Consider the following 24,774-nt stretch of genomic DNA (forward strand, 5'->3'; position numbering starts at 1 on the left):
TTGATGCATTTATTTTAGTGCTGTGACCAGCGTATCTAAAATATCCACAGTAGAAGCTCTGTCTCCATCTCTCTCCAAGTTGCACTATACCAAGATTAAGGTTTGTATCTGAACTATATAGTTTTTTCATGGATGAATGTTAAAATGTTAAGAAAATTTGCCTTTTTTCATGAATAATTTTGTTTTTTAATTTAGAAAAAAAGCACACATGAGTTCTTAAAAACAAGACAACATGCGAGAATTAACTTTAAAAGTTAAAAATGCCCCATTTCTTCTGCTAAATACATTAAATCTACTTCGGTGAGCCATCATTCTTTTACTTGTTACTGCTGTTAATGTATTCCAAAACACTGTTGTGCAGCATAAGATAATATATGCTTTAAATCTTTTTTGTTTGCTTGCTTGTTTTTAATAACAAACAGATCTTAAAGAAAATCAAACTTTTTACCAATATTTTGCTCCTGAGGATTCACAGATCACACACAGACCTGATGATTTAGTGTGATGTCAGCAGATAAACTTCACAGTTTATTTCCCAGTTTCAGGATATCCTCAGCTATAAGTTCACAAATCTGACTAAATAAAAATGAATCAATGCTAAAACAAAAAGAAAATATTTTTTTAAATGGTAAAGAATGAATTTTTCTCCAGCCAAAAAGGCAAGATCGAGGGTAAAAAGCGCCGATTCGGTGTAGGTACCAAAACTATCCGGCCTGCAATAACCGTTCGGGGTCCTTTAGACTGAGGATAATGTCACACTTTTTTTTTTGCACAGGCAAAAAAAATGTTTTTTGAAAGAAAAAAAAGTTTTTGAAAACAAAAATTTTATGTTTTCATTTGCAACTTAGATGGTTTTCTCTGCATTGTGATTGTGGTGCCATGATATATCACTTCATACAGACACCGCTCCATGTAGCGATCAGGCCAAAAACATGGTTGGAACTTCTCCCACACACGGCCATGGCATCAAACTCAGGAACAGGCGGCAAGCAGGGATGTCGCTGCACGTTGAAAGAGAGGGGGCCGCGCAAATCCCGTTCGGTGTGATGCTGCTTAAGGCCTGCTCTCTGACCTGGGTATGAGGGTGTTGCAGCCTCCCGGGTCAAGCGGGTTGATGTCGCAGCAGGTGTAGTCAAAGGTGCCGTTCCACAGGTGTTTGGCCAGCTGGAAGGCCACCTTCCTCTGTGCCAGAGTCACTTCTTTGCCGTGCCAAACATACACCTCGCTGCCAAAGTCAAACACAAGAACCTGCAACCACAGGAGAGGACAGTCAAATTTAAGCTATGTAAAAGACAGAAAATACCTTTTTGCCAATTCAAGAAAGGGTCAAATTAAATGAAGTAAACAGGACTAGTAACAGGCCTTTGGTGGATTCTTGAACGCGAGTGTACCACATGGTGTTCACGCTGGACAAGCAGGGGGGGCTTCTTCTCCGTTTTCTACTGTTTACTAGTGTTTATCTGCCACCTACAGTTAGAAGAAGCTTGGTGCAAAGTGACGAAACTGTGGCAATAGCGCAAATCTTGCTCAAGCCTTTTTCTTTCACAGTTCTATTTCAATTTATGAAAGACTTGGTGTCTTTCCTGGGCAAAAACTGCAATTATTAATTTCTCCTTTATGATCAATTTTCAAACGGTTGGCACTTCTGTGAATTAACAGGGGCAGCATCCATACAACACTACCAAATTTGAGTCCCTGATTGTTCAAAGTTCAAAGATTTGACTTGCAACACGTGTCTAAATGCCACTCATTTTTTAAAACTTGTGTAGCTATGCATAAAACGCTAGGGTTTTGAATGTGGAAGCCCGAAACATGCATTTACATAAATTTTTTTTAGGAAGAAGCTGCTTGAACATGCTTAAGAAGAAAACTACCGTTCATCTAGGGAGGAACTGTCACCTGTATTTGTTTGAAGGACAAAACGGCTAACTACCCAGCAAAAACAGGCTCCTTAGAATTAGTAAAAGATTTTTACCCAATTGGCAGTTTTTCTTTAAACAAGCAAACAAATCTGCCAATGTGGTAAGAAAAAATAGGCTTATTTATTTTTATATAAAGTAAAAAATGTCTAGCCACTGAGACCTGTTTTCTCAGGCTAGGATTATGCCGCCTTCGAAAAATTATCTTGACAAGATTATTTTTCATGGAAAACAGAAGATAAGACATTTTATTTTAGCTACATGTTGTCAAGATTCAGTTTTTGCAGTGTAAGAGAAATTAAGATGATGTGATTTTTTTTTGGTTTTTTTCATCTTTCCCAGCATAATACCGAGCTTTTAATTTAGTCTGCAAACGTATAGCTGTGCTCTGAGCGCTGAGTGTTGACAATACACCATGTGTGTTGTGTTCTTCTTTCGTTTCTGGCACACCCGTCAGTGTCTGAGCCGGCTCAAAGCTGGAGCTAGTGAACATGTGGTTTTGCAGCTTATTGTTCGGTGCAACCCAAAGCCTAGTTTGCCAAAATTAGCATGTCCACCGCCCACCTTGAGAAATTGTTTATTTAGCCCATTTAATGTCAGTCAGAGCTGGATTGGATGAAAACTCAGTATAATCACTGCAGAGCCAGGTGAGTACAACAAAAGCTTTGTGGTTTTGTTTGCAGGTACGGTCGCTGTGAGCGTTCACCTCCTTCGATGACAACAGGCAGCTGTGAGGATTCTTCCCCCACTCTTCATCATCAGGAACCAGTTTATCATCCAGCAACCTGAAGATACAGTTGGTTTCCACGATGCCATTCTCAAACTGCTCATCCTCCTCTGGTGGGCCTGCCGCTGCACCACAATCACAAAAGCATATTAAAACGCATCCCAGAGGTATGTATGCACAGCTGCTTGCAACGGTCATTTCTTACACTGGTAAGGCATCTGTCCTCCGAGGATCGTCCAGAACTGCTGCGTCTCTGCACCCTGTGGGTCAACCCCTTCTTCAATAGTCTGCAGCTGGTTGGCCCTGCAGCCCATGTCCTTCTTTGTCTGAATGAAAGTTGCCAAATCCATCGCCTGCAAAAAGAAACTAGCATCAGTCTGATGGAAAACAATGTCATATTTTAAAGGCAATTTATCAGGGAAAGTGGTCTCCCTTTACTGCTAAGTCAAAATATGTTACTGAGAAGAGATTTGCTTCTTCAAAATTTCCAAAATCCAGTAAAGAAAAAAAACTGTTTGAAAGGGTTTGGATGAACATCTTTTGGGACAAAGAATGGTCGGAAGCTGGGTGTTTGTTTCTGAGGACCTCATGAGTCAGAGAACGCAAAGTAAAACAGTAGAATTATTAAAGAATTTCAACGCCTTACATACTCACTTTAGCTTTCTCAATGACATTAGAGAACTCTCCTATCCAAACAAAGCAGTGGTCTGGAGTCACCAGCAGGAAACAGTCTCCGCTGTTCAGAGAAGATGCTCTGGGCTCCACTAATCTGGTCTGAACATGACGCCGACCTAAAAGCAGAGAGATCGCTCGGTTTTTGGACTTCTGGTGGCTGTGTCAGAGTAAAACGATCGCATTTTAGATCCCATTGCAATAACATGACCATGACAGCTGAGAATCATGACAGATCTACTGGTTTCAACCACTGGTTAGTTTATATTTGGTTAGATAAATGTGTTTATCCATGACACACTTCCAGAAGTTTACCCTTCCTGAATAGATTATTTAGACATGAAATTTACAGATCATCAAAATAGTCTAAAACTCTCTTTGTCCGCCAAACGTTTATCAACATTAAAGTAGTTTCAGCTCTGAAATCTATTCAGAATAGTCAGGAGAAGGTAGAATAAGACAAGAACCTCACTGAGAGAAACTGAAGCATCACAGCAGTTTTAAACTGAGGGCGAGGGCGGGCAAACTGTTTTTTACTAAAAATCGGAAAAGGGATATGTTTAAAAATATGAAATATTCTGTTCATTCTGACTATTGTAGAACATCACACTTAAAGCAGACTTGATGCAATCAAGTGATGATGCCAGGAGAAGCTGTTACCTTTGACCTGCATGAGCATGAGGCTTTTATATGGCACTGCGCTGTTGTTGGAGCTCTGTTCTGTGAGGTTGACGCTGCGCAGACTCACACCGCTGAAGTTCTCCTTGCTGGCCAGACCTGCCAGAGCTGCCTCGGAGTACTCAGAGGTTCTGCTCGCTGAAAGGTTACAAAAGCCACTTGGGTCATTTCAGAATTGGTGGACAATTTACATCCCAACCATCAAATTTTCTATGTTTCACATACAAAATACCAAAAACTAGCAGTTTTTAAGTTTACTTGTCCTTAGACCAAACCTAGAAAAAAAAAAGAAACTAAGAATCTGAGAAAAACTACGAAGAAAATTTTTGGAAATAGTTTTAAAAATAGCAAATAAGTCTGGAATACCCCTGGAATGGCCCTTTTCCCTAAACCCAACCCCCCTGAAGTTAATCTCAAACAGTTCAAATCAAATTTTCTTTCAAATTTCAAATTTTCTTTGGTGTCTCTTGTAACTGTGGGGACATTTGCTTGATAAAAAAATATTTGAAATATTATTCAAAGAACATGTGTCACACAAACTGCATGCAGGGCTGTTAGCATAACATTTTTAGCATGTAGAAGAAGAAACTAACAGAGAATCACATGGTATGCTGGCCTTGAAATCATTAAACAGTTTTCCAAAAGAATGGATAAAGCAAAGGGACCTCCCTACTTCTACTTTATATATATATATATATATATATATATATATATATATATATATATATATATATATATATACACATATACTGAATGTCTTATTTTATCCCATGCAACACTGTTACACATAGAATCAGAATAAGATTATTACATATAGTTTTCGTTTTTTTACTTATTTACATAAATAAAGTTGTCCTCTTGGTCATCAGTAACAGCAAGCTAAACAACTACCTTCTAATCCTGAGATAAAGTTAATATTAGTGCAGATTAGCGACCCTGTTATCCGCAAATGGAGGTAACAGCTGGACCAAGTAAACATCAAATATAATGTAATAGAAATTGCACAATCTGTAAGCTGAGCCAATCGTTGACAATTTTTTTAGCTAATATTGATAAATATGTATCAGAAAATCATAAAAAATTAAGGTTTACTTTTTTAAGTTTGAAGCCCAAATGTCCTCCAGTCCTGGATTTGTAGATAATGTGGGCTTTGTCAAATTCTATTTGAAATTTGCTGTATGTGGTATGCATTTGTATTTGTATATTGGTATATATATTTGTGTACATATACACGTATAGATTTATATATGTATATATTTTTAGATACTTTTTTGTATGTAAGATAATTGCTGCTGTTTTTTATTATGTTGTTTTCTTCTCTTTCTTTGCACCAATGTGGGACCGTTTGCAATTTCGTTGTACTGTTGTACCAAGTGTGACTGTACAATGACAATAAAGCTTTATCTTATCTTATCTTATATTTAATTATGCATCTCCATTCTAATGAATTTCTTTTAAAACGTGTTTGTCCTTACGCTCGTTCTTCTCTGCCTTTATCCTCTTGCTCTCCACCTGGGCTACATTCAGTCTCTGCTCAGTGTACTCATGTCGGATGTCCTCTCTGGCTGCCAGCATCCTCAGAGGGTTTCGAGATGATCGCACATTCCTGGATGGACGAACTGCTAGCTTGTGCTGCACCATGGCTGAAGTCAACCTGGGAGGAAACAGCAGCTTCAGCTTGTTTGAGAACAAAATCAAATATTCTAGAATGTATTGTAAAATTGTATTTTCCTACTTGGGGCTCTGAGAACCAAAGATGGAGTCAAAGTCTTCACTGAGCTCGATTCTGGTGGGCATGCGAGGAAATTCTGCCACGCGTTTGTAGAACTTGGAGAAGATCTCATCATCCAGTTTCATCACTTCTTTCACTGCCTTCTCCGTCACTGTAATGGTGGTTTCCTGCAAGCCTGCCACTGAACAAGTCCCAAAGCAGAGACACCATTGGTCTCAGCAGAATTTAAAATCAACATTTGAAAGAACTGGAAACAGATACAGGATAAACTCTGCAGATTCTCCTAATTACAATTTTTCAAATGTAAGGATTAAAAAAGCTCGATGACAGGGTGAAAGTACATACCTTTGCTATTCAAACGTCCTAAGAAACTCTCTAATTTGTCCAGCTTTTTGTCGGATTCCATGTCAGGTCTTGCCTCAATTTCTGTCAACAAAAAAAAGTGTTTCTTATGAAAAAAGTACACTTTGATATGTTTACTGCCAGGTTCTCACTTCACTAGTTACGGTGCTTTTATATTTTTTACTTAAACATTCAGATGAAGTTTGTTGTCATTTGGAGTCTGATGGCCTTTAAATGAAATTCTCCTGTTTGTTTGTTTTTCACTGGATGTTTTGTGACTAAATGGAAGTAATGTTTCAGGAAGTAGTAAAAAAACAAATTTCAGAAAACAAAATACATTTTCATGTGAAAATGTTTTAAACAAGACACTAAATGTAGTCTAAGAAAACCAAAGGAATAAACAGAGATGTATTTATTAAGTAGAAAAAGATGAACTTTTGGTTTGATTGTAAGCCTCACCCTCGTGTGGTTTGACCATCGCCGCACTGCTCTTGAGTTTGGTGGAGACCGGTGAGAGGATGGGACTGATGACCGAGGAGGAGGCTGCCAGACCTGTGGACAGAAAATCCTTACATCATAAGAAAGAAAACTTTCTCCAATGAACCATAACAAACATTTCCCTCCCATAAAACGGTTTTGTTATTAAGGATTTTTATCCTGCTGGTGATCTATGAACTAACCTTGCTTGACCATTCGTGCTGCGACTGTGTACTGGTCTGAGTCATTGGCTGCTCCTTTGCCCTTTGTCTTCCAGGCGTCCTCTCGAGTTGAGATCATCTGTTTCCTCTCTTCAATGCTCATCTGGGCCTCAATGTCCTCCCCAGCATTCTGCACAGACACAATTAAATTCAATTAGGAAAAAAGATCAAGTTAGGTCCATATGATGAATGGCATACACTTATAAAGTGTTTATCTACACTTGTGCTACACAGTCACAGTCCTATTCACTCATAAACACACACATTCACAGATAGATGATGGTTTGACTGGCACATACAGTATGTTGCCAGCCATAACTAACCACCAGGACCAATGTGGGATTTCAGTGTCTTGCCAAAGGACAGTTTGACACGTGGGCAGGCAAGGTGGGAATCGACCCCGCAAACCTTCAATCAGAGGTTGACCACTTTACTTCTGCACCACAGCCTTCCACACACTAAAAAGGTTGAGTTTTTTGTTGTGTTCAGTATATCACAACAAAAGGACCTGATTTTCCTAACAATTCAAATAAACAACGCAACATTTTAAATCCCACTCCGATCATCTTTTGATTTCAAAACATCCCCAGAGGTCTTTTAAGTAACATTACTCCGTTTTTAGACAAAATCATAAAACCTGTGTCGTTTTCTTGGATGATACCCCCCACCCCACCCCACCCCCGTTATTGGGAACTTTCTGTTTACGTGCCTTTCTTCTAGCTTACAGCCCCTCACATCCTCGACCTAGCATCACTGGCACTATGAATAAGGTGAGCAATATTGGAGCTATCCAGCCGTACAGTTTAGCTCCAGATTCCAGCTCAGACGAGGAAAACAAAGACGTTCATGGATCTATTTGTCTGACAGTGGATGCATCAGAATGGAGCAGAGCAGGGAGCTGGTGGGCCGCCCAGTCTATTTTTTATGTCACAAACACGCTCTTGATCTACTGGCATTCTTTTGTCTGCTCCTGATTCACAACAATTTGAATAAAGAAATACTCAGAGGTGAAATTTTAAGCTTAATTTTCTTTTAAAAAAAAATGTCTTCTGTCATCAGAAAAATACCACAAGAACATGTTAAAAACACCAAAAACTATTTTCAAATTTGCACACAAACAGATTATACAAGCTGTTTGATTAAGATTTACGAATGATCAATCAAGAGTTAAATATACAAGTCATGAAAAGCACAATTTGCATCACTTAAACAGGGATTCAAGGTGCACCGTGGATTGTGAGCGTTAAATCCATGCCACAAAGAGCACAGAATGAGACCAGAGTGCTGCTAGAATGAACCAAATAGACAGCAACCCTTGCAGATGCTCTGACATCTATTATGCTCAATTTGCGTTCTGTTTTCTGTGACGAGTGCTAAGGAAGGAAGCTTAGGCAATTACCCTGCAGACAAGGCTAGTGGTCAGGTGGTGTCTGCACTGATGGCTAATAATGTCCTTTCAAAGATACTAATGGCAGAGAAGATTTCCAAGGTCAACAACTTTCGTGTGTTTCTGTGCCAGAAACGCCCACCTTGCACTTTCATCAATGGCAAATACACAAAAGTGATGGAGCACATTATTTCATATAACAGACACAAAATTGTGACAAAATTAAGTGCAACCTGTTCTTGCACAGACTGTTCTTTTTGTGTCTGTTATTTGACAGTGCTTTCCCATCACTTCTTACATAACTTGTAGAGTAATCATGTGAGAAGTGGTAGCATCAAACCAAGCAAATAGAAACACGGTCAAATGCATTCAAGCATCCAAAGTCACGCTTGTTCTTTAGTGGAAGCAATAACTTCACACTGAATTATCTTCATGTTGTTATGATGAAAACTCAGTAACACGTAGAATGACTTTCACATGAGTAGCTGCAAACCAAGCAAAAAAAACCGAGTAGATTATGTGTCTCTTTCAAGCTCCACCGCCTTACCTGACCATGGTGATCAATATACTGACACTTTTGCCCAAGGGAGATGGGAGGAGAAAAAGTGGAGGAGAAAACAGGCCCCTGAGGATGCAAAGGGGGATGGAAGGTTGAAAGACAGGAAAGGAAAAGGGAAAATGCAAGGACATGCAAGAACTAAGGTTGAGGAAAACAAGGGATGGATGCAAAGAGAAGCCAGAAAGAGGAAGTGACCAATGACGCCCATCATTTGGCATTTAGGTGTTTTGGCTAAAATCTATGGTACTTTGAAAGCACACATGCAGGGTTTCAATGAGTTTTCAGGAAAAGGATCCGACGATTTTGCACTATTGTAACAGCTTGTAAGCTGATAAGGTCAAAGATGTCAGTTTCAAGCACAGAATTGGCATTTAGATTTATCATGGCTCATTTGCTAAATCACTAAACTTGTGTTTTTATCAGATTACATATCCCATATAACATATACTGATTCAATCATTGACAGTATAAGAGAACTGGACTGAGTGGTCTCTCCCCCCAGACGTTCCAAACAGGAAGTACCCGCTGGTCCCAACAAACCAAAACCCCAAAGACTTCATCAGAGAAATAAACAGCTATTACTATCAATAGGTTTCCTTTATTGGTTACTCTTATTAGAAATATTCATTGTGTGTGGGATCATAGGATTTCTGCGTTAACGGAGTGGAGGGGGGAGGGTAAAGGAATTCTGTGTCTGTTTGTTTTTTTTAAACTGCAAAGCACTTCAACCTGCGCAAAGCATGATAAGGTCTTTTTATAAATAAAGTTTGATTGACATTACTGTCTTTATATCTGTCAGAATAATCATTCTATTCTGCTACCTTTTTCCAACATGTTCTTGTTAATCCTATTGTTAAAAATATTTTTCTGTAGTCCACGTTTTTCAAGTTATAAACTGACCAATCAGATGCCTCAATAAAAGTACATCGAACGTTGACGTTTGATTGATAGGTTTTGTGTAGCCCACTTTCATGTGGTAGGGGTGTGGACTTTTAACAAGCTCACTCCTGATTGGTGAGAGTGGTTACCATAAAAATGATGACTCAGACAGTCTCGGACCAATCACTGCTCACTGACGTTGTCTGGCTCCAACATGGCGACGTCCATATTGTGAAAAAAATGGAAATTGAATTTGTAGGAACTGCAAGTCCTTTTCTATGGGTGACGTGACTTTCACGCTGATCAGCGGAGGTGGTTGCCTCGCTGTGTCCTGGAGCGCGCAGTGCCTCACATGAGCGTGCAGCGCCTCACACATGAGTGCGCAGCAGCCTGCGTGCGCTCAGCACGGAGGACAATGCACGCACGCCGTTACCAGCTGAACTCAATGAAGGCAATCAGCGCGGAAGCTGGGAACACTTAAAAAGGCGTTTCACCGTGCCATGTGTAAGATGTGAGCTGGAGGACGGCAGCTTTTCTATGAACTTGGACGTTGAACTCAAACCACTGCATGATTGGGACTTGGACTTTAAAGGGCTACTGGTAAGCTCAATGCTGGACTCCTTTTTTAATTCACGTTGTTGTATTGGGTTAAAAGAAAAAAAAAATGAAAAATTCCATGTTTTTTTCTTGATTACAAATTGTTGGTTTAATTTTCATCTTAATTTATTCACCTGGTTTACCTTATGTTTGATTTAAATATACTTAAGTGTTTATTGTTCTGTTTTGATTGTTTAAAAGTTTTTCACCTACCACCAATATCTACAGTTGCTATTAAAAACTTGGAAAGAGTTAAATCCTGGGTCCAGTCCTGTCCCTTCGCAAGTGTGGGAGCACGCAGTTCACAAATACACTTGAGAGTGACACTTATTTGGACCACTTCTCGTATACAGTACAGACAATGACCTTAACCCTTTTCTGCCTGTTCAAACAAGAAATACTTTTGTGTCTTTTTTCAGGACCACACACACACCACCCCCAAAATAAAACAACAAACAGCCAAACACAACATCCAGTTCAATCTGTGACTGGAAACCAAAATTCCCACACAAAGCGGTTCAGGACTGCCAACAGCTCTTACCCACAACTGTTCAGACACAGAGACAGCAGAGTGGTCCCGAACCCCGTCCTCCTGAGGGGTTAAACACAAGAACAAGATCTGAGTTCAACCAAGGGGATGTGGCTTTTGTTACCAGGAGTTTCAGGGGGTGAGCAGCCTTTAGGGTTTAAGCAGGCAAGTTCCCCCTACAGAATACTAATGAATGGATGAACTGCAGGAAGAAAAGCCCTGCAAGTGCCCAACTTTGAACACTTTTTAAATTAAGCTGACATTGAAAAGCCCTACAGATTCTTAGAAATGGGTGTAATAGTATTTCTTGAACACATGCTGCTAAATCTAAACACTGGTTTTCTACATTTAATTTATATTTGTTGTGAATAAAAGTTGGAGTCATGGGGCTCAATAGATGGCAGAGGTAAGACTTTCTGACACACAAAAAATGATAGTCCAGATTGATCTATATGTTTTTGATTAAAGTGAAAATCTGCAAAGTCACAAATCTAACAAAAAAAATGAAACGATGTGTTTGTGGACGGTACTGCACCAATCTGTAGCCTTTAGGGCTTAAAAAAAACTGAAGTTTGACTCATGGAGTGAAAAGTCTGACCTTCTGGCCGGTCTCCCCCGTCTCCCACTGCTGAGCCTGCTGCTCGTTGGACGCCACTTCCTGTTTCTTGTTGATCCTGTTCTTCCAATCTTCTTCACCACTCTTCTTCAGGAGGGCCACTCTGGCAGAAAAGGAAAATAATCATTGTTGAACTCTGATGTAATTGCAGCTGCTGCATGAATGCCTGTTTGTCCAGAGCTAAAGATGCACTGACTAAAGAAACCATTTTCACTTAGACTTTAATTTTATGATACAAAACGCATTTTTCATTCCATAAAACATTGATTCTCAGCCAGGACTGTGTAAAACCCTTGGGGTACTCAGCTGTGAAGGTTTAGGAAATATTACATGTATCCCTCAATTTTTTGCTATTTGTCTATTTTCTTAAAATGTTGGTGTGTGTTTTTGCCAATGACCCCACATCAGCAAGTGTAGCAGTAGTTCCAGCAGAGGCAAAAATCACAAATAAAGAATTTGAACAAATCGCCCAAAAATCAATGTCTTTTATTCTTGAATGACAAGATGGAGGGCAACAATAAAAATGGGACATAAACAAAATTATGTTTCGGCATTGTTTAGTACAAAATCTTCTAGGTCAGCCCATCAATGGCACCAAAAACCAAAACACAGGGGAAAAGTTGGTAAAATGAGAAATATTAAAAGATAAAATTCTGAGATTTGAGAGACCATAACAGCTATTTTAATTTTTCATTATTTTTTCTAGTTATTACACAGTTTTTTTTAGTCAGATTTTTGGTTTGAGTCTTTTTCAATGACAATAACTTGGAGTAGACAAGGCAAAAAACTTGGGAACCACCACCAAAGCTACAGTAAGCGGCACCCAATTGAGTTTTTCTACGTTTGGATCCAGTAGATATTTGTTATAAACTACACGCCATGTTTAATCTCAATGTTTATGTAAGGAATCAGGAATCAGGAATCAGCAAATGTCAGATTTGGTCATGTGACTCACTCAATGTTTTGTTAAGGCCAATGTTTTGTCATATTTTGACTGAGTGATTGGTGCTGTTCTAAGTGACATAATGCCATTAGATTTGGCCTGATTTTTGACTGACACCTGTCAGTCAAAAGAACATGCTTCAGTTTATGAGTAATTTCAAGGGAAAATATTCAGTAATTTGTTAAAATGTGTAAATGTTCAAAAATTGTTATTTCTTATGAGTATAAAATCAACCAATTTTGACTCAAAATCCTTGTAAGACCAGGTTGTAAGTAATTTTCTTTTGACTCAAAATCAAACAATCTCTCATTGGTGTTCATACAAACTGTAACAACCCCTCTAGTTGTTACTTATTGAACCGCACTTTGCTTCATTTCCATTTTTTATTAAACAAGCTTCAATCCAGAAGTTAGCGTTTGTTCCTTTGTGCACTTGCATCCAGTCTTCTATGTGACTCACTAAAACGGGTCATCTTCCTCCGCTGTTCCACAGTCCAGTCCTGCTGCACGTATTATTGTTGGTGCTTCCGATGGTGAAAGCCAATCAGCGAAGGAGCTTGACTGGACTGTAGCTTTCCAACTCCAACTATAAGTAACTCAGATTTACTGAGAACCAGAATTAAATGAGTTGAGATCCAGATTTTTGACATTTTTTTAAAAGGCAGGGTCATTTTAAATTAATTCATATTTTTTAGGTTTAATGTGAAAGGAAGAAAAATGTATCAGACAAAGCAGTCAGGGATTTCTGCCTCCAGTAAAAAGTGACAGAGAGGTAAAGGAAAGGGTTTCATTAGCTTCATTGTTTGCATGTGGACGGAGCAGAAATGAGGGCGTGCTGTTAAGACGTATGAATCCCAGAAGAACCCGATACGGCTAAAAATACCTTTCCGTCACCTGAAAAAATGAAAGACCTTAACAAACCTACTGTATATGCTCCAAGCAGGAATAACCAGGAATGTCTTATCATGTTGATTTCTATAAATGCCTGAAAAACTGAGCTGTGCAATTTCTCCGTTTCATTTTGGCAATAGGAATTCATTAGACCGTTTCTTTAAATGTAAAAATTAAGTCAGATTAAGCAGGGTTGAAATAATTGCTTTATTAAGTCAACCTTTGTTAAATCTTAGTTTTGTCTCTGCAGCTTCTTCTTGTTCTCCTGTTTTGTTCTTAATTCCATTCACCCACTCCATATCTTCCCTCTAATTTCATAATGAAAACGTTCCTGATTTTTGATGAAGTTTGTAAAGCAGGCGGGCATCTGTCTGAAGGTTTGGGAGTTTAACTACTGGACTTCAAAACAGACGCAAACAGAATCCGTTCCTGCCTCAATTATGTTGCCTATGAATGTCAATCTGAACAAACCTACATCTGATTAACAAATTTACTTCATGTTGCCTTTTCTTCCATAAGGTACTAGGAAAAGTGTTTATTATAATTGCAGCATTACCAGAAATATAGCCTTTGAATAAAGAGTCCACAAATGAAGAATCTCATTGTTTTCTTTCATCATCAAATATTCCCACAATGATATTTGGTTGGCCTACAGAAGCTTTTTTACACATTTCTCAATCGCTGGCATGAATAATCCCTCTTACTATCCTAATCCAGTAATGTTAAGTCTGCTTTATTGGGTTTTTAATTTTGTTCTTTTAGTCTTTATTATTTGGTTTCAAATAACAACAGCAACATTTTGTTTTGTGATTTTTGCAACAGAATTTTCCATCCTGCTCACTTGTTTTTGCTGTTAAATTCCTGCTGATCAAAAGACACTTGGACATAACTGATACCAGTATATGCTGAGTGAGACGCCCACCTCTCTTTGATAGACATCTGTTGTGCGGACATGCCGTCAGACAGTCCGTCCCCAGACTCTGTTGGGGACAGCTGGTTTCCAGAAGTGTTTCTGCTGAAGTCTTCAGTGTTGTCCAGAGGCAGAGACTGGGACTTCACCAGAGTCTGGGCAAAGTACTGAGGCTTAGGTGGTGTCTGAGGAGGCCCCTGAGCTTTAGGCTGAGGCTGGAAAGGTTTTGGGAGTGACTGGACAAACCCCTGAGGCTTGGGCTGGGTTTGTGGGGAGTGAGTGAAAGGTTTGGGGTGAGTCGGGGGCGGCTGGATGAAGGATGAGGGTTTAGGAAGCGTCTGAGGGGGACGAATGGTGCTTTCCTGATGCTGCTGGCTGTTTGAGACGTAAGACACCGTCCTGGAGGATACTTTTGCTATCAGTGGCTTCAGAGTCACTGGATGATCCAACGAGTCTGGAAAGAAAAGATTGAATTCATTTACAAATTGGCATTTTATAAAAATACAACAAAATCAACAGACAAAACAGCAGACTGTACTTTTTCAGAGCATAAACTCCAACTGAATGCATTCAAAGATGCTTCTTCTGCACTTTCAGAAATGGGTATCAGATTTTCCAACAGCAAAGATATGTTTGTCCTTTGATTTTGCTCTGTTACACAGAACAATAGATTTTCACTGCATAAAAGTTGAAACACATGAAAGATGCTCTGATTGTAACACAATTATATATGAAGCAACAGAAAAGAGTAGATGTGAAGCCTTTTTATAAAAACATGTAAATGTTTTGTTGAACACAGAGCAATTAATACAAACGAACAATTTGGGAAATGTGAACTAACTGGAATCCTGCTTACTGAGTTGTTGCTTTACATTTAAAAAGCAGAAATGAAAAGCACTCAATGTGTTTACATTTTGATTAAAATATCTTAAATATAAATAGTTGAATATTTACCATTGGGGCTTTTTAGTATTGATGAGAACTGCTTTGTTGTAGTTTTTCTTTTCTTTTTGTTTATAGTAATAAGTGACCAAGGGCTTAATGGTGTTGTAGTGCTTGGTAATTTCATCTCACATTAAGAACCTGGTTGAAATCCTGGCTGGGTCCTTTCTGTGTGGAGTCTGCATGTTCTCCCCCGCTTCTTCCCACAGTCCAAAAACATGCTTCATAGGTGAATTGAGGTCTCAAAATTGCCCCTAGGTGTGCATGATAGTCTCTGTCCCTGCTATCGACTGGCAACCTGTTCAAGGTGTACCTGCTTTCGCCCAACGATAGCCTGGTATGTACTGTCCTGGAGGTAACGAAGCATGTATATTTTTAGCATATTAGTAGCATATTTTAATAAATATTTCTTTTTAAGTCTCTTTGTTTTCTGTTAGACTATGGTCACATGTACTGAAATGCCACTGCGTGATGACCTAATTGCAAGTTTTTCAGCAAAATCAGCAGGAGGCCACAAAGGGGCATTTGTAATCGGGAGGTGGCAGATGCATTTTTACACGGCACACAGCAGCCATGGAGAAAATATTAAACATTTTATGGTCACTGAAAGATTTTTTATAAAAAGGTAAATGGCCGCCCGGGCACATGTTCAGGTAGCATGGTTGCAAGTCCAGTAACAGGAGGGTGGCAGGAAGGAAACTGCGTGACAATTGATTGATAGGAGGGTCTCCAAAATTTTCTGATGATCAATCGACTTCAGACTGCCACCCTCTTGCGCCCCCGTGATGCTCTCACACTGCTAGCATCCAATGGTAAGAAATGGTACGGTAGCAACGCAGGCACTAGACGAGTTAATAGCAGCCACCGTGGGTCCTGCATAAAAATGGGGAAAACGGCTTTGCCCTTACTAGGAGTCAGAAGTCAGAACTTTGTCTTGCCCTTTCGTCACCGGTGGGAGTAGTCTCTAGAGAAAGCACTTCATCTCCCAGCACACCCAGCGTGCACTTCCTGTTTGTCACACACCTGACTCTCATTCACTCAATCAACTACAGCATACTTAACACTGCTCTAAGCTGAGCTCAGTGTGAAGTATTGTTTGGCCACTCTGCTTTTGTTACCAAGCGTTGTAGTTCTGATCTTCTGTCTCCTGACCCTGACTCTGACTCTGACTCTGACTCTGTTTGCCTGCTGCCTGCCCCCTGCCCCAAACCTCGCCTGTATTTTGACCACCCTGTCTCTCCTCGGATGAACTCATGCCCGTTATTGACCCCTGCCTGCCTGACCCTGATTTAGCTTTGTGGATATTTATCTGAGCTAACTAACCTGCAGGATCCACCCGTCTGCCAGTTCTTGTGACACTGGGTTTCTTGGGAGGCATGTGGTCTAAAAGCTAAATTTGTAAATTGACAAGAGTATAATGTGCTCAGAATCTGAGTTGAGAATGACAGTGGTGCAGAATGGCCCTCTGTTTGTATAACCTCGGCTACTGGGTAGCTGGCTGCTGGCAGCACTCGAAATGGACGGCCGCCGTCCAGAGACATTTACACATTGTCTAATTAGAGATTCGGATCGCGGGGCTTCGTGCTCCGCTATGTAAATCCGGCTGCCGGTCTGAAGACAAAGCTAGTCCGGGGAGAAAGTTTCAACGAACCGCGGTGCGTCCGAAGGAGGACCGCAGAGGGTGGAAATGCTGCTACGTAGTCCTGAGAAACTGTGTACAATCATCAGAAGTTCACAACCGTCACAAAGCCTTCTCCTCTGCCACTAACACAAAGCTACAAGCCTGGGCGCACTGCTCCTAGCATGTCTGTGTCTCTTAACAGCCGGACACACAGAGAAAGCACTGACATCATCGCCCCGCCTCCCCTCTGGAAATGCTAAGTCTAATTGAGTTATACGACAATGTTCACAGGGTGGATGATAAAATGAAAATGCAATCCTCTCTTTGCATTTTCGTTTTAATTATAACATAGAATAAGCTGTTTTTAAGTAGAAAATGAAAAAGCATTTTGAAGGAATGATTTTTCATTTTAATTTTGAGTTATTTGATGCAGCTACATTTAGAAAATGGAAAAGCATTTCTGTTAATCAATTTTAATGGTCAAGTTAGACATTTCTAAATGAATTTTGCTACACATTTACCAGAGAACATTTTGAAAATGAAATGTCAAATACCATTTTCTTTATCATTTTAATTAAGTGAGAGAATAAGCAGTGTTGAAGAAGAAAGGGAAAAAGCATTTTGAAGGATTGATTTTTCATTTTAATTTTGAGTCAAAAAATGCAGCTTCATTTTGAAAATGAAAAAGCATTTCTGGTTTTGACTTTTATTTTTTATTATGCTACAAAATCACTTCCATACTGATGAGAGTCAGGGGACAATTCTACAATGTTCACATCAATGAAGTCTGAGTCGTGTGGAAATAACTGCAGCCTGAAGATAATGCCTCCATTGTGTGCCAATTGTCCCCTAATTGCTTTATTTAAGCACAGAACAACTGCTTGGCACTTTCCGAGAGCTTCCACCTCTTTCTCTGCACAGTGTGTATGAATGAAAAGGAGCAGTTCCCCCCGGACAGTCTCTGCATTAGCACATGAAAACAGGTCACGCCCGTTTTACTGTAACACAGCTGCCCACAGGCACAACGTGGTGCAGAGAAACCACAGCCCCCTTTTTGGGCCATCATGGCCCAAATTTCAGCTCAATCCAAAAATCTCTGGTGTTGCGTGCATCGAACAGCATGTCAGAAAAGGACTTCCTCCGCCTTGTCAAAGGGAAACCCACAAGGTAAAGCATTGAAAAATATGCTAATTAGATGCAGACTCAGACGCCTGTCTGTGTTGGTCTAATCCAGTGCTTCTCAATTATTTTTTGCCAGGCCCCCCCTAGGAAAAGAAAATGTTTCGCGCCCCCCCTGACCCCCCCCCCCATAACCCCCCCCCCCCCCACACACACACACACAGACACACTCACTCACGCGGTGACAATACATCAGGTCAGTATCTATAAAATTTGTATACCTAAAATTGTATCTTTTAACACTAACAAAAGAAAAAAGCAAAATAAATCCACTTTCAACAAATATTAACTTTATTTAGCCACAGAAACCCTGTTCTAGTCTAAAACAGAAAAGAAGCTGAAAGTACCTGAAATAAAAAAAATCTGTCATTCCTTATTTAAACTAGAAACATTTTGACCAACTGAACCATTTGATGCTGAAAAAAATAATTCAATCAATAAATAATATTAAATCTAAATTGATCTGAAACATTAACACAGCAGCACCAATATATTTAACGTTTTTAGTCTGAAGAAATAGGTAAAAACGTGCTGATTTTTTTTTTCTAAATGACGGATTGTTTATTTCTGATCTCATAAAAGTGCAGCTGTTTTCCTGCATTACCTGCTGTCTTTATGTCTGTCTGACACCAACTAAACCACAGGCAGACAAAGAAAACATGGATGGAAAATAAAGACACGTCATCAAAATGTCTACAATAGTTCATAAAGAATGACATTGTTAGCATGAGCTTAGGAATCTAAGGGCAGCGGTGATCTTGGGCAACAGGCAGCGGTAGCAGTGGTCCGCGTGCCCCGATTCCCCTGGCAGACAGGGCCCACACCACCCCTCCCCTTTCGTTCTCACTCGCGCAGCCGCGGACAGACAGAACAGACAATAGGAACCGAATAGTGGACCAGATTATTTTCCAAGCACTGAGCCGCTGTCACCGCTGCCCCCACGTTAAATTTGCGCACCGGACAAACCTGTGCCTAAAACCGCCACCACCGCGCGCCCCCCCTGGCATCGCTTCGTGCCCCCCCCTGGGGGCGCGCCCCACTATTTGAGAAGCACTGGTCTAATCAAACACTCCCAGCTGGGACGTCTGTGTGTGCATCTGACAATCGCTTGCGGGAGCATGCTGGATGAGACAATAAGAATGATGAAAGCTGCTGCATTTTTGCTCTTTTTTGTTATCTTTCATCCCTTTTTCTTTGTTTCCTCTCCCCGCCTCTTTTCAACATCTGTTATGCTTTTCCTTTTTGTCTTACACTTCTCCATCTCTGGAGCATCTCATACCTGGAAAGCCTCCCTGGCTCCGGGCAGCGGTCCCAGCCTGATCCTCTAAAGAGGAAGCATGAGCTGCTCCAGTTTCTCTCAGTTCTCCTTCTTTTCCTCTTCTGTCTCCTCTCTGGGAGTTTCCGTCTGCAGCTCTTCTGCTGGGCAGCAGCTCCGGCTCGTCGTGCCACAAAGAAGGCTCAGCAGAGAGCTGATGATGCTGCAGCCTGTCCTCTCTGTCCCTGCTGGATGAGTAAAGCTTGCTGGGAATGATGCCACCTTGGATGTCTTGCCTGGCTCCTCCCTGCTGTCTCCCCCCAACCTTCTCTTTTTGCTGCCCTTTCAAACACTCCTCCACAATCACCCCCTGCTGCCACTGATCGGCAGAGGAGGTGGTAACGAGAGGGAGCCGGGTTGCCTCTCCTATTGGGAGGAGAGGGGAGGAGTTGAGGTCTGTCTCAGGGTGGCCTGGGTCCCCGCTCTGGGTCAAGGAGAAATACCTCGGCGCCCTCTCCTGGTGGATGCTTGTGCTGCTGGGTTGCTGTTGTTGGGCAGGGATGTAGGGAATGGCGGTGCACTTCCCTAAACGAAACCCATCCTCATTGCTGCCACTGCCTGGCATCGCATTGACTGTGGTGAGGGAGGACTGGGAGGTGACGGCTGCTACAGATCGAACCAGGGCAGCGGATAATGGCTCCAGCTTGATCTCACTTCCATTTTTAAGCTGCAAGAACAATAACTATGTCAGACAGTTGGGTGTGACAAAGTGACAACAGATGAGCCAGACAGTCAGGCTGTAATGAAAATATGCTCAGTTTTGATATGAGGTGATAAACACAAAAGTGGAACAGCTGGCTTGATAGGAGGATGAAATGCAAAATCTAAATTATATTCACTCACTGTGCCTGTTTGTTTTTGTCATGAAGTTTGGGACAAATCAATAGTGCCTGGCTGAGCTGTTACAGCTCAAGTTTCAGCTCAGTGAGGCTCAGTCACATAAAAAACAGCACTGATTTGATGAATACATAAAAAAGGATGTTTGTTTTTTGCCAATTTAATTTTAAAAAATCAGATTTCTTAACTGTGAGTCAGCAGGAACAGCCAGAAAAGCATAACTGTAAAGCCATACCACAATTACCATCAACTATGTGTTATTGCACTGTTCAACAGATTTTGTTCTCACTTTTTTTCAGTTTATTCATATTTATTAAAGACTCACTCCAAAGTGTTCCCAGTGGTGTTTTAATTATGATTATGTTGTTTCCAGCCCAGATTTGCTGTTTTCAAGGGCATGGCTTCTGCAGAGCAGCCGTAGTACTTTAAAAATTCACGTCCGAGTTATGGGAAGGACTGTTGGAGCAACCCCACCCCCTTTCCCACCACCCATTGACTGTATAAGAGAGAACTGACCAAGTGTGACATCCCGCCTTGAAAATTCCTTACTTCCGTTTCCAGGGAAATTAAGGCAAGTAAATGCCATTTTTCCACTATACGGACGTTGCCATTTTGGAACCAGTCGACAGTGATTGGTCCGAGTGGTCTGAGTCAATGTTTCTATGGCAACTACTGTCACCATTAAGGAGTAAGCTTGGCCGAAGTCCACATCCCTTTCATTAAGAGCGAATCTGTCAATCAAACGTTCGAGGGATGGGCCAGTGGGTACCACTTGCTTTTACTGAGACATCTGATTGGTAAGTATATAATAACTTAAATAACTTGCAATAAAGAAAACATGTCATAAAAACCACATTAGAATTAGCAAGAAGATGTTAAGAAAAAGGTATCAGAGCAATAATGGTTATTCTGACAAAGAATAACTGAGTAACAGCTGTTTATTTCTCTTCAGAAGTTTATGGGATTTTGGCTTCTTGAAGCCAACAGGTACTTCCTGTTTGGATCACCAGGACGGAAGGGTCACTTTGTTCAGTTCTCACACACAGTCAATGCCGTCACTGCAACTGAGAGCTATCTGCTTTTTGTGCAGGGAGCTTGTAGAGCAGGGAGCTTGCCACGCTGCCAGCATATTAAATACAATTTGCGCTTAATTGTCTCAAAATGTGTTCTCCATCATCAGCAAAATGCCACAAGGACATGTTAAAAACACTAAAACACAATTTTGATTGGAAAAAAATATTTGCTTGCACTCACACTTCTCATGCTTGGTATGCAACAAACAAGCATGAAACAAAAGCTGCTATCAATGTAGAGAAAACTCAGACAATAAAGATTGCGACCTAAACTGTCCATCACATGCTGCATGTAACACATTCACCTATAAAACTCACTGTCAAGCATGGCCTGAAAAGCCTCTACCACGTCTAGACAGCGCAGACTAAAAGGACCAGTCTGATCGATAAAGAGCGGGACACTTCCATGCAACCAGTCACATTTTCCACAAAGTCAGCAGGGGTCTTACATGTTCTTCCTGAATGGCTTTTAAGACACCGTTACACACCGCAGCAGTTTCCTGTGTGGACACCAGTTATTGAGCATGACTCACCGCTGACAGCACAGCTGACAAAGTCGGGTGCCTGACATCTGTGTGTGCTTTTATAGAGCTTGACCTGACAGAATCGTGTTAATACAAAACAGTAATATTGTGAAAAAAGGTTTCAATTTAATTGAAAAACTAGAGCTGTTCCTATTCTTTGACATTAGTCAAATCTGCAGGATAAGACGTAACTATTTAAACAAGAAAAGAGAGAAGTATTGTATTAGATAAGTGATATTATTTAGAAAAACATTCAACAGTTTCACTAAAATGTGAAACTGCTGAATGAGCAACTTTCTTAATCCAGAGTAAAGCTGTCACATTTCCACTTACTTGACTAACTAAAACAATGGACAGACTCTATAATTTTACTGTTTTTTTAATATCTCTTTTTAACATTTTGAAGTTGTATTTTTTTAACAAACCAAACAGAAGAGAAGCAACACTTATCCTGAAAAATGTTTGTTTGTAAAAAAGATTGTAATGTTACGTTTTCACTGTTTTGTGCTGCATGGTCATCAGGATCATGCATTACATTTTCTAAGCATCTATTTTTCATCTGGAGTTTCCAAACCAACGCTGTACCTGCTCCACTTCCCCCTGGGTGATAGGCTGGGTTTGAAAACGGGTGTTGGATCTGCGTTGGCGGATCTCCCCTCGAACTCCCTCTGCTGGTTTGGCAGTAGGTTGGGCTAGGCAGTTGAACAGAGCCATCTTCTCAGATAAACTCAGTGCAGAAAGGTCAGGCGCATCCTGGCCGTGTGGTTTGCCTTCAGACCCAGGTGCTTGACCCGGCTGATCCTGGTTTTCTTTGTCTTGCTCCTGAGCTTCTGAGCCTGGCTGAGAGGAGTCCTGAAGGCTGTGATAGTGACAATGTGGAAATTAAAATGTTTGACATTACGAAGTAAAATCTACAGTAAAAGCATTATATGACAGTGTATAATAATAATATAATATGTATAGTAATAATTTAAATGGTTTGAGTTTTTTTCCTCAAAAAGGTCACTTAAAATCTATGCAAAGACAATTCCCTATCAATAAATAAAACTGAATTTACCAGACGTCATGTTATGGGCTTCTAGATCAGAAACTACTCAATAAGATGCTCATGTTGCAGGATATGTCAAAAGGCATCTGTGGGACCTTGAGATCCTAGTGTGCTCCCCTCCAAAACTAATGCAAAACTACCCAACTGAGAGTGCAAGCAGGTCATTGGGGTCTTCAGATGGGAGCCCTCTGAACAATCGGCGTTCTACTGAGTTAAGGCCTGTTCACACCGGGACGAATTTCGCGCGCGATTTTCGCCGACGTTTAACGCCTCGTGACTAAACAAAGGGCACCAATGTGAGTGTGCACACCGACGCGAAAAAACGCCACGCGCCAAAGCGTCAAAAAAAAAAAACGCCTCGGGTTCGTTTTTTTTTTCGACGCGTCGCGTCGAAATCTATTGGACCAATGAGAATTGCGCTTTTGCACACGTGTCTGGAGCTTCTGAAGTTACAGTAAAACACAACTTGGGGGCGCTCAAACACAAAACTGCCTTGCTGAGCACACATACCAGCGAAGAAGATAGACGCCAAGTAGCGTCTACACTGCCGCGAAGAAATAATGACGGACATTCTTAAATATCCCCTTACCAAGTACCAGTTGGAGCTACTGATGCTTGAAATATTCATGTTTTCTTTGTATTATTCTGACAAGCGCGTAAATACTTGCTCTCTTCTTCTGAGTGAAAAGCGACTTTAAGAATCGTAAAGTTGCGCAGCGCCACCTTGTGTACAGGAGTATTTCTGTTTACATTAAGCGCCATCTAATGTCAGGGAATGAAATTGCATGTTCGCTCGGCTCATCGTCAGCGAAAATCGCCTGGGTGTGAACACAAAAGACGTGGCGAAAAACGCTGGCGAATAACGCCTGGCGAATATTCGTCCCGGTGTGTACGGGCCTTTAGGCTCGCCAAGAAGACTCAACGGTGGGTTCCAGTGTCCCAGCACCACCCTAACTTTTTCTGCACCCACATCCCCAGCTCTACAAACCCGAGGTGCAGAACAGGCAGTGATAAAGGGAGATGAAGAATTACAGTGAATGAAGTGGCAGACAGGGTCAAAGGGGAGAAGTCGGGACAGACTAAACTCTCCCAAGATGGCTATGGCTTGTTGGCAATGCCAGTTTCCACAGGAAAAGAAAATAAGTAAAAGGCTAAATCAGAACAAAGACATCAGCCATGATCATAATATTGCAGGTTTGATTCCCGCCTTGCACGCCCATGTGTCAAAGTGTCCTTAGGCAAGACACTGAACCCCACCTTGCCTCTGGTGGGAGGTTGGCACCAGTGTTCGGCAGTGGAGCCACCACCAGTGTGTGAATGTGTGTGACTGGGTAAATGGGACTGTGACTGTAAAGCACTTTGGGCTTTGTAGGTAGAAAAGCGCTATATAAGTATACACCATTTACAATTTATAATGCCATTACCAAACCTGCTGTCTCTGCTTAGAAAACAGCTCTTCAGTATTAGGACTAGCATAAAACCACTTTCCCAGGCTTTTAACTGGGTTTATCAGCACAGGTGGGATTGATTCTTCATTCATACAGAATCTCATATATAACAGAAACAGTATTTACTGTAGAAGTGTATCTATCCATTTCCAGGACCTGCTAAATCCCATTTGAGGGTCATCTGGCTGCTGGAGAGTATCCCAGTAACTGTTGGGCGAAGGCAGGTTACACCCTGAACTGTTCACCAATCTGTCAGAGGGCCATACATTTCACATGTGCAATTAAGAATCACTAATTGACCTATGAAATATGTCCCTCCCCAGAATGAAGCCTCTTACCACCTATGACCCCAATTAAAGTTCTACCAACAAGCCTTTAAACAAACATACAGAAACTCTGCATCTTGTCATGATCCCTACCCTCAATCTTAACCAGTCTGTTGTAAATTCACAACACAAATGAAAGTCTTAGAAAGGTTCCTTAACCATACCACTCACTGTGCTTTACACTTCAAAATGTTCCAAAGCTTCCCACAGGAAACTATCTGGTTCTGTGCTAAACGTTTTGAAAAAATCTCACTTTCGGCAGACTTAGCTTTTTCGTCTTTGCTGACTGGATTTGATCTCTAGCTACTTCCTCGACTTTGTTTTGGAACTTTTGTTCCTTTTTTGAAAAAGCCCATGAGATTACCATGGATAATCTCAATCCC

The 24,774-nt window shown here is 40.8% G+C and overlaps 1 protein-coding gene across 14 annotated transcripts in view; it reads right to left on the reverse strand.

Moving 5' to 3' along the window:
• Positions 1-24,774, reverse strand: part of svilb (supervillin b) — a 66,609-nt gene that overhangs the window by 12,806 nt on the left and 29,029 nt on the right. For 7 of the 14 annotated variants that reach the window (XM_020710656.3, XM_020710655.3, XM_078934200.1 and 4 more), the window contains 17 exons: positions 22,155-22,428; positions 21,495-21,545; positions 19,100-19,802; positions 14,091-14,532; positions 11,318-11,438; positions 10,732-10,782; positions 8,703-8,780; positions 6,751-6,898; positions 6,530-6,622; positions 6,074-6,154; positions 5,732-5,909; positions 5,472-5,650; positions 3,979-4,134; positions 3,301-3,437; positions 2,852-2,999; positions 2,626-2,771; positions 1,073-1,248 (listed from right to left, as the gene is read on the reverse strand). In XM_020710656.3, the coding sequence (XP_020566315.1) occupies positions 1,073-1,248; positions 2,626-2,771; positions 2,852-2,999; positions 3,301-3,437; positions 3,979-4,134; positions 5,472-5,650; positions 5,732-5,909; positions 6,074-6,154; positions 6,530-6,622; positions 6,751-6,898; positions 8,703-8,780; positions 10,732-10,782; positions 11,318-11,438; positions 14,091-14,532; positions 19,100-19,802; positions 21,495-21,545; positions 22,155-22,428 (3,162 nt within the window). The remainder of the gene's footprint in view (positions 1-1,072; positions 1,249-2,625; positions 2,772-2,851; positions 3,000-3,300; positions 3,438-3,978; positions 4,135-5,471; positions 5,651-5,731; positions 5,910-6,073; positions 6,155-6,529; positions 6,623-6,750; positions 6,899-8,702; positions 8,781-10,731; positions 10,783-11,317; positions 11,439-14,090; positions 14,533-19,099; positions 19,803-21,494; positions 21,546-22,154; positions 22,429-24,774) is intronic. The other 7 variants (XM_078934205.1, XM_011485985.4, XM_011485987.4 and 4 more) reach the window with 4 other exon arrangements.

This window comes from Oryzias latipes, chromosome 17, assembly GCF_053564925.1.
Source record: "Oryzias latipes strain Hd-rR chromosome 17, Olatipes_Hd-rR_3.1".
Classification (NCBI taxonomy): Eukaryota; Metazoa; Chordata; class Actinopteri; order Beloniformes; family Adrianichthyidae; genus Oryzias; species Oryzias latipes.